The 19448-nt window shown below is 32.9% G+C and overlaps 1 protein-coding gene across 5 annotated transcripts in view; it reads left to right on the forward strand.

Annotated features, from left to right (window-relative positions):
• Positions 1-7404: 7404 nt before the first annotated feature.
• Positions 7405-19448, forward strand: part of kumpel (kin of rumpel) — an 82386-nt gene continuing 70342 nt past the window's right edge. For 4 of the 5 annotated variants that reach the window (XM_075289467.1, XM_075289465.1, XM_075289466.1 and 1 more), the window contains exons 1-2: positions 7405-7541; positions 15571-16645. In XM_075289467.1, coding sequence (XP_075145582.1) covers positions 16062-16645 — 584 coding nt within the window. In that variant the 5' untranslated portion in view covers positions 7405-7541; positions 15571-16061. Of the gene's footprint in view, positions 7542-7579; positions 7599-15570; positions 16646-19448 lie in introns of those variants that run through there. The other variant, XM_075289464.1, reaches the window with a different exon arrangement.

Consider the following 19448-nt stretch of genomic DNA (forward strand, 5'->3'; position numbering starts at 1 on the left):
AAAATTTTATTTCAATAGAAAGTTTTGTCAAAATTTTATTTCAATAAGAAATTTTGTCAAAATTTTATTTCTATAGAAAATTTTGCCAAAATTATTTTTCTATAGAAAATTTTGTCAAAATTTTTATTTCTATAGAAAATGCTGTCAAAATGTTTTTTCTATAGAAAACTTTGTCAAAATGTTTTTTCTTAGAAAATTTCGTCAAAATTTTTATTTCTATAAGACATTTTGTCAAAATTTTATTTATTATATTTGGGTTTAGTGAACTGCCTGAATTTATTCTGATAATTGGTTGATAGTTTTGCTGCAAGTATAGGATGCTGATGAGGAATGTGGTAATTCCGATACGTGCGTCCATCCAACCATCTTGCAGTCTACAGGGCTTTGCCCAAATAAATTTGACAAACATTCGTTTCCTCTGTTGGTTAAGCTACTCTTGTAGTTTAGTCAACGCAATGGTTTTTAAGCTGAGATCAAAACAACAATTATGATTGAAGTACAAACCAACAATAACAAAACGAATTTTTAAAAAATTTTATTTCTATAGAAAAGTTTTGTCAAAATTTTATTTTTATAGAAAATTTTGTAAAAATTTTATTTCTATTAGAAATTTTGAGTTTATTCAATATTTCATTTTTATTAAATAGAAAATAATTATTCAAGCTTGCGATCGTTTTTTTGTATGTATTATTTCCTTTTATTCTTCAATATTTCGTAATTACGTTGAATTGCTTCATCAGGAGTATCTACAATACAATTGATTATCGTGATTAAAAATATCAATCAATTTATTATATACTCCTGATGAAGCAATTCAACGTAATTGCGAAATATTGAAGAATAAAAGGAAATAATACATTCAAAAAAGCGACCTCAAGTTTGAATAATTATTTTCTTTGAATTTTATTTCTATAGAAAATTTTGTTAAAATTTTATTTCCATAGAAAATTTTGTCAAAATTTTATTTTCATAGAAAATTTTGTCAAAATTTTATTTCTATAGAAAATGATATAAAAATTTTATTCCTATAGAAAACTTTGTCAAAATGTTGTTTCTATAGAAAAATTTGTTAAAATTTTATTTCTATAGAAAATTTTGTAAAAAATTTATTTATATAGAAAATTTGGTAAACATTTTATTTCTATAGAAAAATTTCTCAAATTTTATTTGTATAAAAAATTGTCAAAATTTTATTTCTATAGAAAATTTTGTAAAAATTTTATTTCTATTGAAAATTTTTGTAAAAATTTTATTTCTATTGAAAATTTTTGTGAAAATTTTATTTCTATAGAAAATTTTGTCAACATTTTATTTCTATAGAAAATTTTGTCAAAATTTTTATTTTTATAGAAAATTTGTTCAAAATTTTATTTCTATAAAAAATTTTGTCAAAATTGTATTTCTATAGAAAAATTTGTCAAAATTTTATTTCTATATAAAATTTTGTCAAAATTTTATTTCTATATAAAATTTTGTCAAAATTTTATTTCTATATAAAATTTTGTCAAAATTTTATTTCTATATAAAATTTTGTCAAAATTTTATTTCTATATAAAATTTTGTCAAAACTTTATTTCTAGAGAAAATTCTTTCAAAATTTATTTCTATAGAAAATTTTGCCAAAATTTTTATTTTTATAGAAAAATTTTTCAAAATTTTATTTCTATAGAAAATGTTGTCAAAATTGTATTTCTATATAAAATTTTGTCAAATTTTTTTTCTATATAAAATTTTGTCAAAATTTTATTTCTATATAAAATTTGTCAAAATGTTATTTCAATATAAAATTTTGTCAAAATTTTATTTCAAGAGAAAATTCTTTCAAAATTTATTTCTTTAGAAAATTTTGTCAAAATTTTATTTCTATACAAACTTTTGTCAAAATATGATTTTCTATAGAAAATTTTGTCAAAATTTTATTTCTATAGAAATTTTTGTCAAAATTTGAGTTTCTATAGAAAATTTTGTCAAAACTTTATTTTTATTATGTATTATGTGTTTCGGTACTTTAAGAAATTTCATAAATAATCTGGTAGTACCATTTCATCGTAAACTATACTGCATCCATTTATAGGTCACAAGGTTGATTAACAAATATAAGGTTCTTCGACTATATTATATTCCGTGCATTTTAATGAATTTGTTTGTTTTTTTCTTCTTTTGATTGACCGAGTTGTTTTATCTGTTGCAATAATAGAATGTGGGCAGAACTCTCTTTCTTGTGTTGTTTTCAATTTTGTGAAGTAGTTTTTGTATAGTTTTTTTTTCAAGTCTGAATCTAAATATAATTTTGATTGGAAATTATTTATAAATAATCAGAAGCAATAAAACTGGAAACATGAAAACAAACAATACGACATTTCGAAGAAGATGAAAACGAAAATATTCTTAGCATGGGAGCGAAAAATTTGTAGGTAAGTTTGTTTTGTGTTTCTCTAGCATCTCCTTGTGATGGTCAATAAATGTAAATAAAGAAAAATGTTAAGTGATTTATTTTGTAATTTGGGGAAGGTGGTTTCTATTAAAAATGAAGAAATATGTTTGGAAAGTGGTCTGTATAAAAATAAATTATGTTTGTGTATATTTCATAAGCTAATAATCAGAAACATTTTTGGTAATCCTTGCAGACATAGCTACTATATGTTATATGAAAATGGGAAGCAAGTGCATTCGAATCTCTTCAGCTAGGTCGAATCTTATGTACCCTCATCATCATCATCATGGATTGCATACAACGTTTTACCAAAGACCTTCACAATAACAATCATCATTCACAATATAATTTCTTGAACTCTCGAACAATTCCCAGAGTTGGCAAGATAACTTAAAATCCCTTAACATTGTCATTTTTGCTTTATAGTTAGAGGACATATACTGACGTCGTACAACACATCTCAACCGGATCGAATGAAATTTATTCCTCCATGAGGCTTATGGAGTCAAATTTGGGGATCGGTTTATATGAGGCCTATATATAATTATTGACCGATATAGAAAAATTTTCGAAATGTTGTTAAAGGGCGTATAAGGGCGTATTTAATTAAATATTTAATCAATTCAACAAATTGTTTAATTGAAACCAAAATCAATCACAAATGTTAATAGCATCAATTAATTTTTTATTTCCTAATACAAATAGATATATGTATATCTTATAATAAGTATTAGAATCAATATTGACTTCCAATTAATGTTTTAATTTATTTTTGTGCATCGATGTCCCTCCGTCTGTGCTAATAATGCAAACTTCCGAACAAAACAAGCTATCGACTTGAAATTTGGTACAAGTAGTTAATATTGATGTCGATAGAATCATATTGGAAATGGGCCATCTCTGACCACTGATAATGATATTAGTTGTACAACTAATCTTACAATCAAATTGTTGCAAAGTTATTATAACACTTTGAAATAGATTGATTGTGGGTGAAAGGCTCAAAATTTGGCCAAAAATTACGACAATTGTTAATACATTTTTCTGATTTAAACCGATATTTTTGATTAATTGGCGGCTAAATTTAAGTCCAGATGAGTCGGCATATACGGCGGCGGCGTCGACTGGCCAAAAATGGTCGGCAGCGACTGAAATCGGTGGAGCGACTCGGCGGCTTCATTCTCTGTATGTAATCGAGATTTGATTTCCGGAGCTTCTTGGAAGTGCAAATTCCATCCGATCTGGATGAGTTTTGGTATGCGATGTTATAATATGCCCTCGAAGAAACACGGAAAATTGGTGCATATTGGTCCATATGTATATATACATAACCCTATATAAACCCATGGAAGAGAAAATTTCATTCGATCCGCATGATATTTGTTAGATGATGTTAAATATATGCCCTCTAACAATCGTACAAAAATTGGTCCATATGAGTTCAGTTGAAATTTAGTCCTCCAATTACCATACGAAAATTGGGTCATATCGTTTCATAATTATTTACAGACTCCTCTATATAATCCGATCAAGAACTAACAAGTATATACGGCCATGCCGAATCTTATGTAACCTCCACTGCGTAGAAACTTCTAATAAAGACTGTCATCAACAATTGGGTTGTGGTAATACTTGCCGATAGCAAGGTATCATAAGTCCATACGTGGTATATATTAGACCAAAAAAAGATAATTAAATACGTATAAAATTTAATTCTTGACCGGTATATATAGCTACAACTTTTGTACGGTAATTAGATATGGGGTCGCTTTATAAGGGGACTATATACACTAATTAACCGATATGAACCAATTTTTGTGTGATTGGGGATCAGTTTATCTGGGGCTATATATAACTATATACCGATTTGGACCAAGTTTGGCATGGTTGTTAGCGGCCATATACTAGCACAATGTACCAAATTTCAACAGAATCGGATGAATTTTGCTCCTACTCCGGAGGTCAAATCTGGGGATCGGTTTATATGGGGGCGATGTATAATTATTGGCCGATATAACCCAATTTGTGCATGGTTGTTAGAGCCCATGAGACCATATACTAACACCACTTACCAAATTTTAACAGAATCGGATGAATTTTGCTCCTACTCCGGAGGTCAAATCTGAGGATCGGTTTATATGGGGGCGATGTATAATTATGGACCGATATGAATAAATTTTTGCATGGTTGTTAGAGGCCATATATTAATACCACGTACCAAATTTCAACAGAATCGGATGAATTTTGCTCCTACTCCGGAGGTCAAATCTGGGGTCGGTTTATATGGGGGCTATATATAATTATTGACCGATATAATCCAATTTGTGCATGGTTGTTAGAGCCCATGAGACCATATACTAACACCACTTACCAAATTTCAACCGGATCGGATGAAATTTGCTTCTCCAATAGGCTCCGGAAATTAAATCTGGGGATCGGAATATAGGGGGACTCTATATAATTATGGACCGATATGGATAATTTTTATCATGATTGTTAGAGATCATATACTAACAACACGTGGGTGCCACCGTGGTGCAATGGTCAGCATGCCCGCCTTGCATACACAAGGTTGTGGGTTCGATTCCTGCTTCGACCGAACACCAAAAAGTTTTTCAGCGGTGGATTATTCCTCCTCAGTAATACTGGTGACATTTCTGAGGGTTTCAAAGCTTCTCTAAGTGGTTTCACAGCAATGTGGAACGCCGTTCGGACTCGGCTATGAAAAGGAGGTCCCTTATCATTGAGCTTAACATGGAATCGGGCAGCACTCAGTGATAAGAGAGAAGTTCACCAATGGGGTATCACAATGGACTGAATAGTCTAAGTGAGCCTGATACATCGGGCTGCCACCTAACCTAACACGTGCCGTATTTCAACCGGATTGGATGTATTTTGCTTCTCCAAGAGGCTCCGGAGGACAAATCTGGGGATCGGTTTATATGGGGGCTATATAAAATTATAGACCGATATGGACCAATTTTTGCATGGTTGTTAGAGATCATATACTAACACCGCGAACCAAATTGCAACCGGATAGGATGAAATTTGCTCCTACAAGAGGCTCTGAAGGTCAAATCTGGAGATCGGTTTATATGGGGGCTATAAGTAAACCTGGTCCGTTTACTTATATCATTACCATCCGACCTACATCAATAACAACTTCTTGTGCCAAGTTTCAAGTCGATAGCATGTTTCGTTCGGAAGTTAGCGTGATTTCCACAGCCGGACAAACGGACGGACGAACATAGCTAGATCGACTCAAAATTTCACCACGACCCGGAATATATATATACTTTATGGGGTCTTGGACCAATATTTCGATGTGTTACAAACGGAATGACAAAGTTAATCCTATGGTGAAAGGTATAAAAAGGCTATATAATTATATGTCTGTCTTTTTTATGAAACATTGACTTCATATGGACTAACTTGTAATTTAGAAGGCTTAAGATGTGTTACAAGCGGAATGACAAAGTTAATATACCCCCCATCCTATGGTGGAGGGTATAAAAAGGCTATATAATTATATGTCTGTCTTTTTTATGAAACATTGACTTCATATGGACTAACTTGTAATTTAGAAGGCTTAAGACTTTAGTAGAAATTGGTACGTAATTCATGGTGGAGAGTACATAACATAACATTCGGCCTGGCCGAACTTTCTGTCATATATTCTTATTATTATTCACCTTTAAATTTCTTTAATTATGAGTCATTGATGAAATGTAAATTTAGTGTTCTTCATAAAAAAAATCCCTAAGTTTTTGTATCAGAAAAACATTTTTAGTGTAGATCCCGTTTTTTTTCTCTGGTGTGGAAACCAACATGACTGGATTGAATTATTAAGAATTGGTGAGAATGGAATGCCTTGGATTTGGATATTTAGAGTGGGAGGGTATCGTTTTCTTGTACCTGGCCATCGGTACAAATTCTACCTGTTCACATGGTAGACATTGCAATTTGTATTTCGTCTTCAAAAATTCGAATAGTATTTTTCGGTACTAGGACGAAGACTTACGAAGTAGAATCGACACATAATAAGGCTTCAACTAAGTCTTTGTGAAAAGCATAGGTGTCGAAATCAAAATTGGATATTTGGGTAGACGGAAGGACTGTGGATTTTTTAATCTACTGATACTCCTGGGTAGCTTAGATATCATAGAGGTTAATATTATTATTTTAATGTGCTATAAATATTTAGTGCAAAATAAAGTTCCTTCTATATTATAGAGTGAAGATTATAAAATGTTATTGTTCAAAATCAAACTATTATTAGAAATATTATTGATCCTTCAGTTACAAATATCAACTAATAGTTATTCCCTTATAAAATCATAATTCTCTTCATAATTCTTCTTTTTTTTTCTTTTAATTCTTTTTTTTGTAATTCTTATCCAGCCTCAGAAAGTTCCCCTGTATAATTACTATCGTTTGACTGTCATTTAAATACTTAATAGGAAGGTTTACTTACTAATTTGTTTATTACTGTCATAGTATGTCTATTTTAGCTATCATTTTGCGGCAGTTTCAATCTCTTGCTGTCTGTCCAATGTCTGCTTATATGGCCGTCCGTCCATCCATCCCTCCATCTGTCTGTCTGTCCGTTTGTTTGCCTGTCATTTATCATTTGAGGTTCTGCACTTGTGCCACTTGAGCATGGTGATGATAAAAATGCCTTAGTTCAAATCACACATTCTATTTGGAGAGTCTAAATCACAAGTCTCAGAAGGGTATTTGATCTGTTTTGCCGTCTGTCAGGTTACCGTTCGTCACTCTGACCATCACCGACCGCTGCTACTGACATTTTGCATCTTGTCATGGCTCAACGCTTTAGTATATATTGCTCATAATAAAAATTATAAAATAAAAGTTATCTGAATGAAGCACAAAAAAAAGAAATGGTTCGTGTTGATTGTTTTTCTTCTCTTCTATCTAATATACATAGATCGAGATTAATTTTCTTTTGTGTGATGAAAAAATCTTTGAAAAGATTCAGTGGTGTGAAATCTTCCGTTGTGTAAACGTGTAACTAGCGGATGAAATCGGGTCACTCGGAAAATTATTCAAAAAAACATATAAGCGTGAAATAATCTTACTACATCGGGTTAGTGTTGTGAAGTCCTGTGATAAGTTTGACTATCCTTATGAGAGAATTTTGCATGTGAAAAAAATTTTAAAATAAAAATGATTTAAAATTTTTGAAAAATTCAATGCTGATCTGTTTTAGTGTTCTGTAATTGGATTAGCTGATTTGCATTATTCGTTGAGAGAGATATTTGATTAATGCCCTTAATAATGGATTTAATTGTGCGTGTGTGTCAACTTTTAAATAAGAAGAATGAAATGAGTTTTTGTATGATGTAATTTGATCTGTTGATCGTTTAATTGTTATTTGTTGATTTGTTGAGGAAATGGAGTACGAGAGTTAGAAGACATAGAATAATTTTCCACTATACGTCCTGAATTAAATTTACAAGAAACAAATATAAAAGGCTCTAAGCAAGGCCAGGACAAATCTCATGTATCTTGCCCGAAGAATTTGAAGCGATAGGCCCTGTTGTAGAAAAACTTGAATAATTAATGAATAGATAAAAACCTTCAAATCCAAGGCATGGATTCATGAAATCTAATTGCGACATCGGTTCATATAGGGGCTATATAAAACAAGTAAGGAAAGTCTAAAGTCGGGCGGGGCCGACTATATTATACCCTGCACCACTTGGTAGATCTAAATTTTCGATACCATATCACATCCGTCAAATGTGTTGGGGGCTATATATAAGGGGGGCTATGTATAAGGTTTGTCCCAAATACATACATTTAAATATCACTCGATCTTGACAGAATTTGAAAGACTTCTACAAAATCTATAGACTCAAAATTTAAGTCGGCTAATGCACTAGGGTGGAACACAATGTTAGTAAAAAACAAGTATATACAGCACTAAGTTCGGCCGGGCCGAATCTTAAATACCCACCACCATGAAACAAATATTAGGGTTTCCTTTGAAATTTCAGGAGGGCTTGAGGACTTGAGGACACTTCCCGAAGATAAATTTAAAGATTTCACCTATGACGACAATATCAGATTCTGGATTTATAAGAAACATTTTTGTTTGAGTTTTAGAGGAATCATTAACATCTCTTGTAAGTGTGCAAGAAAATTATAAAATAACGTCTTGATTTGAAATCTTAAATCTGCAGAAGTAAAATCTGGAAATTTTACATTGAGTTTCAAGCAATTTTCATGATCAGTGCGCCTTCTACACCCTCAAGAAGTGAAGTCGGTCTATATGGAGGCATTACCAAATGGACCGATAAAAACTTAATCCGATACACGTTTTTGTGAGCCTAAAATACCAGAATATTTACAATTTCTCGCAAATCAGATAAAAACTACGGTTTCTAGAAACCCAAGGAGTTAAATCGGGAGATCGTTCTTATGGGGCCTATACTAAAATATGGACCAATACTCACCGTTTTCGGCACACCTCTTTATGACACGAAAATACGTCTAGATTTCCAATTTCAGGCAAATAGGATAAAAACTTCGGATTTTAGAAGCCCAAGAATTAAAATCGGGAAATCGGTCTATATGGGGGCTATACCAAAATATGGACCGATACTCAGCATTTTCGGCACACCTCTTTATGCTCCTAAAATACCTCTAGATTTCCAATTTCAGACAAATTGGATAAAAACCACGGTTTCTATAAGCCCAAGACCCCAAATAGGGAGGTCGTTTTATATGGGGACCATACCAAAACATGGACCGATACTCACAATTTTTGGCACACGTATTTGTGGTCCTACAATACCTCTAGATTTCCAATTTCAGGTAAATTGAATAAAAACTGCGGTTTCTATAAGCCCAAGAAGTAAAATCGGGAGATCGGTCTATATTTGCGCTATACCAAAATATGGACCGATACTCACAATTTTTGGCACACGTATTTGAGGTCCTACAATACCTCTAGATTTCCAATTTGAATAAATTGAAGTAAATTGAATAAAAACTGAGGTTTCTATAAGCCCAAGAAGTAAAATCGGGAGATCGGTCTATATGGGGGCTATACCAAAACATGGACCGATACTCACCATTTTTGGCACACCTCTTTACGGTCATAAAATACCACTAGATTTAAAATTTCAGGCAAATTGGATAAAAACTACGATTTCTATAAGCCCAAGACCCCAAATCGGGAAGTCGGTTTATATGGGGACTATATCAAAACCTGGAACGATATAACCCATCTTCGAACTTGACCTGCCTGCAGACAAAAGACGAGTTTGTGCAAAATTTCAGCACGATTGCTTCATTATTGAAGACTGTAGCGTGATTACAACAGACAGACAGACAGACAGACGGACAGACGGACATCGTTATATCGTCTTAGAATTTCTCCCTGATCAAGAATATATATACTTTATATAGTCGGAAATCGATATTTCGATGTGTTACAAACGGAATGACAAACTTATTATACCCCCGTCACCATTCTATGGTGGTGGGTATAACAAGTATATACGGCCGTAAGTTCGGCCAGGCCGAAGCTTATGTACCCTCCATCATGGATTGCGTAGAAACTTCATCTAAACACTGCCATACACAATCGAATTACTTAAGTTGCGGTAAAGCTTGCCGATGGCAAGGTATCTTAAAACCTCCTAACACCATCTTCTAAATTGTATGTAAGTCCATACGTGGTATATATTAAATCAAAAAAGATCGATCCAATACGTATATAATTCAGTTTGACAAAGTAGACATAAAATTTTGACAACATTTTCTACAGAAATAAAACTTTAACAATATTTTCTATAGAAATAAAATTTTCACAAAATTTTCTATAGAAATAAAATTGTGACAATGATGAAAATTTTATTATGAACCGAATAAAATTTTAACAAAATTTTCTCTAGAAATAAAATTTTGACAAAATTTTCTATAGAAATAAAATTTTGGTAGATTATTTTTGGCTCTAGTGGCAACCATGATTATGAACCGATATGGACCAATTTTTGTGTGAGACCAATTTTGGTATGGTTGTTAGCGACCATATACTAACAACACGTGCCTAATTTGAACCGGATCGGAATTTAACTCCTCCAAGAGGCTCCGGAGGTCAAATCTGGAGAATGTTTTATATGGGGGCTATATATAATTATGGACCGATATGGGCCAATTCTGGCACGGTTGTTAAAGATCATATACTAACACCATGTTCCAAATTACAAACGGATTGGATGAAATTTGCTGCTCTTGGAGACTTCGCATGCCAAATCCGGGGATCGGTTTATATGGGGGCTATATATAATTATGAACCGATGTGGACCAATTTTTGCATGGTTGTTAGAGACCATATACCAACACCATATACCAAATATGCTTCTGTTAGAGGCTCCACAAGCCAAATCAGAGGGTCCCTTTATATGGGGGCTATACGTAAAAGTGGACCGATATGGCCCATTTTCAATACCATCCGACCTACATCGATAACAACTACTTGTGCCAAGTTTCAAGTCGATAGTTTGTTTCGTTCGGAAGTTAGCGTGATTTCAACAGACGGATGGACGGACGGACGGACGGACATGCTTAGATCGACTCAGAATTTCACCACGACCCAGAATATATATACTTTATGGGGTCTTAGAGCAATATTTCGATGTGTTACAAACGGAATGACAAAGTTAATATACCCCCATCCTATGATGGAGGGTATAACAAATAAGTAAAGTCTAAAGTCGGGCGGGCCGACTATATTATACCCTTCACCACCATGTAGACTAACATTTGTGTTACCATCTCAACTACTTCAAATTTGCTGGGAGCTATATAAAGGTTTGCATTTCCAGATACAAATACTTATAATGGAGACAATTTTTTGTACTTCTACAAAATCTCTAGAATTAAAATTAAAATCGGCCAGCGCCCTGGAATGAAACACAATGTTAATAAAATAAATATGGGAAATATGAAGCGAGAGAAATTTTGAGGCAATTGTACAAAAGAGCATTTATGATTTACCAGGTGATACTTATGTATTCGAGATATAGGACAATTTGAGTAACATTTACAATTTTTGCTACTCAGCAGTGACGATTTTACAAGGATATTGGTTAGATCTTGCCAAGATATGTGGTCAAGTGTGGGTTGTGATATATTATTTGGTCAAGTCGGGCGACTTGGGGCCTTATTTAAAATTCAGCCGTTCTGTGGAAAGTCTGGCAATACAGTGTGTAGGATATGACTAAGATATGGGGAAATTATCACAGAATTTTGTGTGGGAATTTTGGCCATATTTGTATAAACCGGAAAAACGAATATATGGAGGTTTTATCTAATTCTGAACCAAATTAGATCAAACTTGACACACTTAAATATCATATCAAATATATTCTCCGTGGAAACTATGCAGTCAATTGGACGAAAATCCCATTGAAAATGGGTCTAAAATATGAAATAGTCTACCATATTTTCCCAACTCTGGTGTACATATAATGGGAGCTATATATAATCTGAACCGATTTCGACTAAATTTGACATGTACAGTTAGAATAATAATTCAGTTATCTCTGCAAAATTTCACGTAAATGGGAGTTTAACTTTGGCCCCCGTGGTAATTTGAGTATAAATCGGGCGAAAGATATATATGGTAGATATATCTAAATCTGAACCGATTTCAACCAAAATTTAGATTTAGATATAGCTCCCATATATATCTTTCGCCCGATATTCACTTATATGGACCCAGAAGCCAGAGTTTTACCCTAATTTGCTTGAAATTTTGCACCAGGAGTACAATAAGTACTATAGTCAGGTGTGCCAAATTTTATTGAAATCGTTCAGATTTAGATATAGTTCTCATATACATATTTCGCCCGATATAGACTTATATGGCCCCAGAAGCCAGAGTTTTATACCAATTTGGTTGACATTTTGCACTAGGAGTACAATTAGTTGTGTAGTCAAGTGTGTTAAATTTTATTGAAATCGATTCAGAGTTAGATATAGCTCCCATATATACCTTTCGCCAGATTTTCCGTCATATGACCACAGAGTTCAAAGTTGTAGTCCGATTTACGTGAAATTTTGCACAGGTAGTAGAATTAAAATACTAAGTATGCATGTCGAATTTGGTTGAAATCGGTTCAGATTTCTATATAGCTTCCATATACTATATGCTTTTCCGATTTGGGCAAAAATGACCAAAATATCCACATTTTCCTTATAAAATCGCCACTGCTAAGTCGAAAACTTGTAAAAGTGACTCAAATTTTCCTTTATTTCTAGTACATATCTATCGACCGATAAATCATAAATACACTTTTGCGAAGTTGCCTCAAAATTGGTTCAGATTATAATGTTTCCCGTATTTTTATACCCTGCGCCACACTGTGGAACAGGGTATTATAAGTTAGTGCATATGTTTGTAACACACAGAAGGAGACGAGATAGACACATGGTGTCTTTGGCAATAATGCTCAGGGTGGGTCCCTGAGTCGATATAGCCATGTCCGTCTGTCCGTCCGTCCGTCTGTCTGTGAACACATTTTTGTGATCAAAGTCTAGGTCGCAATTTAAGTCCAATCGCCTTCAAATTTGGCACATGTCCCTAATTTGGGTCAGAATAGAACCCTATTGATTTTGGAAGAAATCGGTTCAGATTTAGATATAGCTCCCATATATATCTAATATGGACCCAGCAGCCAGATTTTTATACCGATTTGCTTGAAATTTTGTACAAACATAAAACTTAGTCGTATAGTCAAGTGTGCAAAATTTGATTGAAATCGGTTCAGATTTAGATATAGCTCTCATATATATCTTTCGGCCGATATGGACTTATATGGCCCCAGAAGCCAGATTTTTGGCCGAGTTTGGTTGAAATTTTGCACTAGGAGTACAATTAGTAGTATAGTCAAGTGTGCAAAATTTGATTGAAATCGGTTTAGATTTAGATATAGCTCTCATATATATCTTTCGCCCGATATGGACTAATATGGTCCTAAAAGCCAGAGTTTTGGCCCGATTTGGTTGAAATTTTTCACAGGGAGTAGATTTAGCATTGTAGCTATGAGTGCCAAATTTGGTTGAAATCGATTCAGATTTAGATATAGCTCCCATATATATCTTTCGCCCGATATGCACTTATATGGACCCAGAAGCCAGAGATTTATCCCGATTAGCTTGAAATTTTGCACAAGAAGTACAATTGGTAGTATAGCCATGTGTGCCAAATTTGATTGAAATCGGTTCAGATTTAGATATAGCTTCCATATATATTTTTCGCCCGATATGGACTTATATGGCCCCCGAAGCCAGAGTTTTGGCCCAATTTGGTTAAAATTTTGCACCAGGAGAACAATAAGTACTATAGTCATGTGTGCCAAATTTGGCTGAAATCGGTTCAGATTTAGATATAGCTCCCATATATATGTTTTTCTGATTTCGACAAAAATGGTCAAAATACCAACATTTTCCTTGTTAAATCGCCACTGCTTAGTCGAAAAGTTGTAAAAATGACTCTAATTTTCCTAAACTTCTAATACATATATATCGAGCGATAAATCATAAATAAACTTTTGCGAAGTTTCCTTAAACTTGCTTCAGATTTAAATGTTTCCCATATTTTTTTACTAAAATTGTGTTCCACCCTAGTGCATTAGCCAACTTAAATTTTGAGTCTATAGATTTTTTAAAAGTCTATCAAATTCTGTCCAATTCGAGTGATATTTAAATGTATGTATTTGGGACAAACCTTTATATATAGCACCCAACACAATTGACGGATGTGATATGGTATCGAAAATTTAGATCTACAAAGTGGTGCAGGGTATAATATAGTCGGCCCCGCTCGACTTTAGACTTTCCTTACTTGTTTTTTACTAACATAGTGTACCATCCCAGGGCATTAGCCGACTTACATTTTAAGTCTATAGATTATAAATTTTGTTCAGATGGAGTCAGATTTAAATGTATGTATTTGGGACACAAACCTTTATATATAGCGCACAACACATTTGACGGATTTGATATAGTATCGAAAATGTGGATTTACAAAGTTGTGCAGGGTATAATATAGTCGGCCCCGCCCGACTTTAGACTTTACTTACTTGTTAATTTCAGGTTCGGGTTAGCTACTATTACACCCAAAGAAAAAAATACAATTTCCTCCGGAATGAAATTTTAGACAAGCCAAATTCCTCTTTGCTGCAAAGTATTTTCTTCAAACTAAATCTTAATTTATGGCAAGCATATCAATGGTTATCTATAATATTTTCTATTTGTTTCAAAAAGAAAAATTTTCTGTCATAAGAAAAATTCTTCATTCCTCAAACCGAAATTTGCTGGAAATTAAAAGTTACCGCTTGCTGGTATAGAACATTGGTTAATTGTTGCATATTTTCAGGCGCTATATTTTTTCCGCTTTAAGTCAATACGATACGAGAGAGGAAACGCACTCAAAATATACATTTAGAACACCAAAACCCCAACGAATTAAGTCCGTAACCTTAATTTCAGGTTCGGCTTAGCTACTATTGCACCCAAAGCTTCCTCTGGCACGAAATTTTAGACAACGAAATGCCTCTTTCAAAGTATTTTCTTTAAACTAAACCCAAAATTATGACAACCATTGCAATGATTATATATACAATTTTTTATTTGTTTTAAAAAGAAAAAATTTTCTGCATTAAAAAAAAACTTTTGTCTAAAATTTCATACCTCAGAAAAGAAAATTGCTCTTTCTGTGTAATTTAAATTTACTCTTTTTTCTTTGTTTCTTTTATATTTTACTAAACAGACCATTCAAGATCTACTAATTATTCTTAATTTCTTGGTAATGAGAGACAAATAAAGCTATCTAAGAAATTATACATTTTCATCTATGCCTTGGGAGATAAAAAGAACAAAAAATTGTAGCCACACCAATTTCTTTTTTAGAAATTGTAGTAAAAGTTATCATCACAATTAGCATTAAAGTCCATGCTTTAATCCAGTTACAGAAAACGACTAAAACGCCACAACAAGTGGCTGGGTGGGCAAATTTGTTTGGCAACTTCAAAGTCCGTTGACATAGACACGACAACACACGACAGTTGATAAGCAAAGAAAACTTCTTTCATTTACAGATTTCAAATGCAAATAAATTAAATTAATTCTAAAGTGAAATTCAAAAAAAAAAAAAAAAACGAAAAAAAGATTCCATTAAAATCGATTACAAATGTAAAGTGAGACCAGAACTCCCTAGTTTCCCAAACCGCATAAACACCATTGACACCCCCGCAAAAAAAAAAAACAAACATACAATAGACTTGAGTACAATTTTCTTTGGAAAATTTTCTAAAGAATCCCCAAAACTCCTATGAATATTGCAAAAATAGAAACGTTTTGAGTGCTTGTAGCCATTTACAATAAAATCGAGAAGAAGAAAAAAAAACTTCAACCTCTTCCATTAAGCCAAAAATAACCAAAACTTAATTAAGGCAAAATCAAAGGAAGTCTGGCAAATTATTGAGAAATTCAATTCAAGACCTACTAGCCGCCATAACCACATCCCCAACGCCTGAAATAATTTTGAAAGGATAAACCACCAAGAAACCAATTGGTGGTCTAAAGAATAATGTCAAGCAGCCCAGCAGGTGTCACACCACCAAGTACACCCTCAATGCAGAGAGGCAGTGAGATGACAATGAGTAGCGGACCATCTACCTTGGAGGGTAATCAACATCAGCCCATAATCGAAGCATTTACAACAACTATGGCATCGATAAAGGAAACTATGAAAGCCTTAATTACTAACCCTACCACCGCCGCAACAACAACAACCACAATAACATCAACATCTACCATAGGATCTACACCTACACCAACAACAGCATCAACCCCATTTTTGTCGTCGTCATCGTCTAGCATTTCTCACCCTACCGATTTTACCATTTCCGTTTCCTCCGCCAATCCCGAACAAATGAATGTAGCCGATTTAAGTTCATCACTGCAACACTTTGGCTGGGTTGATTATTGTGTTTTCGTTCTAATGTTAATCATTTGTGCCCTTATCGGTTTCTATTTTGGTTTCATCGAAAAGAAACAAAAAAATCAAAAACGTTCAGGCCATGAAGAGCGTCGTGGTTCGGAGGCATTGGATTACTTGGTGGGTGGTCGTAAAATGAAAGTGTTTCCGGTGTCTTTATCATTGGTAGCCAGGTAAGTTCTATTAAACATCAATACTATCTCTATTCCCCACAAAAAACAAAAAAAAAAAAATATAAGGAAAAATTCCTGGAAGCTGTCCTTTGAGATTTTTTTTCACGACAATGTGTAAACAAGTCTACGGGAATTTTAGCAAGTAAACAAAAAATGTTTCTTCACTTTAATATTGGAATTTAAAAGACATCAGGGTTATGGTAGTAAAACTAAAACGAAATTGCAATGAATCCACAGAAATGTGTAAGAGAAATAATTCATTAATGTTAGTTTCCTTAGTTTTTTTTTTTTTGGTATAATTCATTAAGTTTGTGAAAGTTTTTACATTTTCTGTGAATTAATTCATTTCAAAGGATGTTGGATTTTTTTTTGTACATGCCACGGACTTTCTCTTAGAGATACTAATGGGATGATGAAATATTAAAAGCAGTTTATGGTCTTGAAGGATGCATTTAACTGTGGGCAATACAAAATCGGGCGAAATAGAGCCCTAGATAATTTTAAGATAAGGATAATGTTGCATGTTTTAGGCTTACAAATTGTTGCCGTTAACAAAATCTAAAAAGTGACACCAAAGGTGCCATATTCAATAAAAGGTGGCACACTAATTGTAAAAAAGTGACACACTTTTTATAAGTTAGTTTCTATGAAATTGTGAAGTCGGTTTTTTAGGTTAGGTTAGTTGGCAGCCCAATGTATCAGGCTCACTTAGACTATTCATTGTGATACCACATTGAGGAACTTCTCTCTTATCACTGAGTGCTGCCCGATTCCATGTTAAGCTCAATGACAAGGGACCTCCTTTTTATAGCCGAGTCCTAACGGCGTTCCACATTGCAGTGAAACTACTTAGAGAAGCATTGAAACCCTCAGAAATGTCACCAGCATTACTGAGGTGGGATAATCCACCGCTGAAAAACTTTTTGGTGTTCGGTCGAAGCAGGAATCGAACCCACAACCTTGTGTATGCAAGGCATGCTGACCACGTGTTGTTTCCTTTTTATAGCCGAGTCCGTTCCACATTGCAGTGAAACCATTGAGATAATATTTGAAACCCTCAGAAATGTCACCAGCATTACTGAGGTGGGATAATCCATCGCTGAAAAACTTTTTGGTGTTCGGTCGAAGCAGGAATCGAACCCACAACCTTGTGTATGCAAGGCGGGTAGACCAACATTTCGGCCGTAGACCATGAACTTTCCAACAGGGCTAAGCACGCGTCAACCAAGAATGGCTTTAAAAATGAGTTTCTCGCTTCATTTTTTTAGAAAATTTTTATCATTTTATCATCATTGAATCATTTATCAAAGAAAATTTTGTCAAAATTTAATTTCTATAGAAAATTCTGTAAATTTTTTTCTATAGAAAATTTTGCCTATGGAAAATGTTGTCAAAATTGTATTACTCTAAAAAATTTTGTCAAAATTTTATTTATGTAGAAGATTTTGTCAAAATTTTATTCTATAGAAGAATTTGTCAAAATTTTATTCTATAGAAGAATTTGTCAAAATTTTATTTGTATATCTACTGAAAATGTTATCTCTATAGAACTTTTTTGTCAAAATTTTATTTCTATAGAATAATATTTTTATCAAAATTTTATTTCTATAGAAAATTTTGTCAAAATTGTATTCCAATAGAAAATTTTGTCAAAATTTTATTTCTGTAGAAAATTTTGTCAAAATCTTATTTCTATAAAGATTTTGTCAAATTTTTATTTTTATAGAAGAATTTATCAAAATTTTATTTCTATAGAAAATTTTTGTTAAAATTTTATTTCTATAGACTATTTTGTCAAAATTTTATTTCTATAGAAAATTTTTTCAAAATTTTATTTTTGTAGAAAATGTTGTCAAAATTTTAGTTCTATAGACAAACTTTGTTTTTTTTTTAATTTTATTTTTTTACTTCTATAGAAAATTTTGTCAAAATTGTATATCTATAGGAAATGTTATCTCTACAGAACTTTTTTGTCAAAATGTTATTTCTATCCCTTTCCGACTTATAGCCGATCCACGTGATAGATTTTCCTAAATTTTTGAATTATATTATTTATGTGTACATAGAACATTTTAAACTATTAAGTTTTTTGTTCAGTTTGATCCTGTATCCTGTTTTTTCAGGATACGCACAATTGTTGCAGTCCGGTAAATTCCGGTAAAAGTCCGGACGTAAAAATATCAAAAAACACAAAATAATCACGAAGTTACTGTTTGCATACAATATTTAATATGTTTTCTTATTGAAAACACTTGTTTGATGAAATATTCCACAATTTAAATATTTTAATTTATTTGCAAACTTACCTCTTCCACTCATTTTTACAAATGCGCAAAGTACACTGCTGAAACTACAAAATTAATATGAAAAACAAATATTTATTACGGTTCTTCACATTCTTAGACAAAGAGAGAACATACACAATTATTTCTTTGCCGCTCTTATCGCAGTACGTCATATATTAAAGAAATTATAGAGACTTAAACTTACCCGCACAATTGTGCGTACACGGTCGGAAAGGGCTATAGAATAATATTTTTATCAAAATTTTATTTCTATAGAACATTTTGTCAAAATTGTATTCCAATAGATTTTATTTTATTTATTTTTATACCCTCCATCATAGGATGGGGGTATATTAACTTTGTCATTCCGTTTGTAACACATCGAAATATTGCTCTAAGACCCCATAAAGTGTATATATTCTGGGTCGTGGTGAAATTCTGAGTCGATCTAAGCATGTCCGTCCGTCCGTCCGTCCGTCTGTTGAAATCACGCTAACTTCCGAACGAAATAAGCTATC

This window comes from Haematobia irritans, chromosome 1, assembly GCF_050003625.1.
Source record: "Haematobia irritans isolate KBUSLIRL chromosome 1, ASM5000362v1, whole genome shotgun sequence".
In the NCBI taxonomy this organism is placed as follows: domain Eukaryota; kingdom Metazoa; phylum Arthropoda; class Insecta; order Diptera; family Muscidae; genus Haematobia; species Haematobia irritans.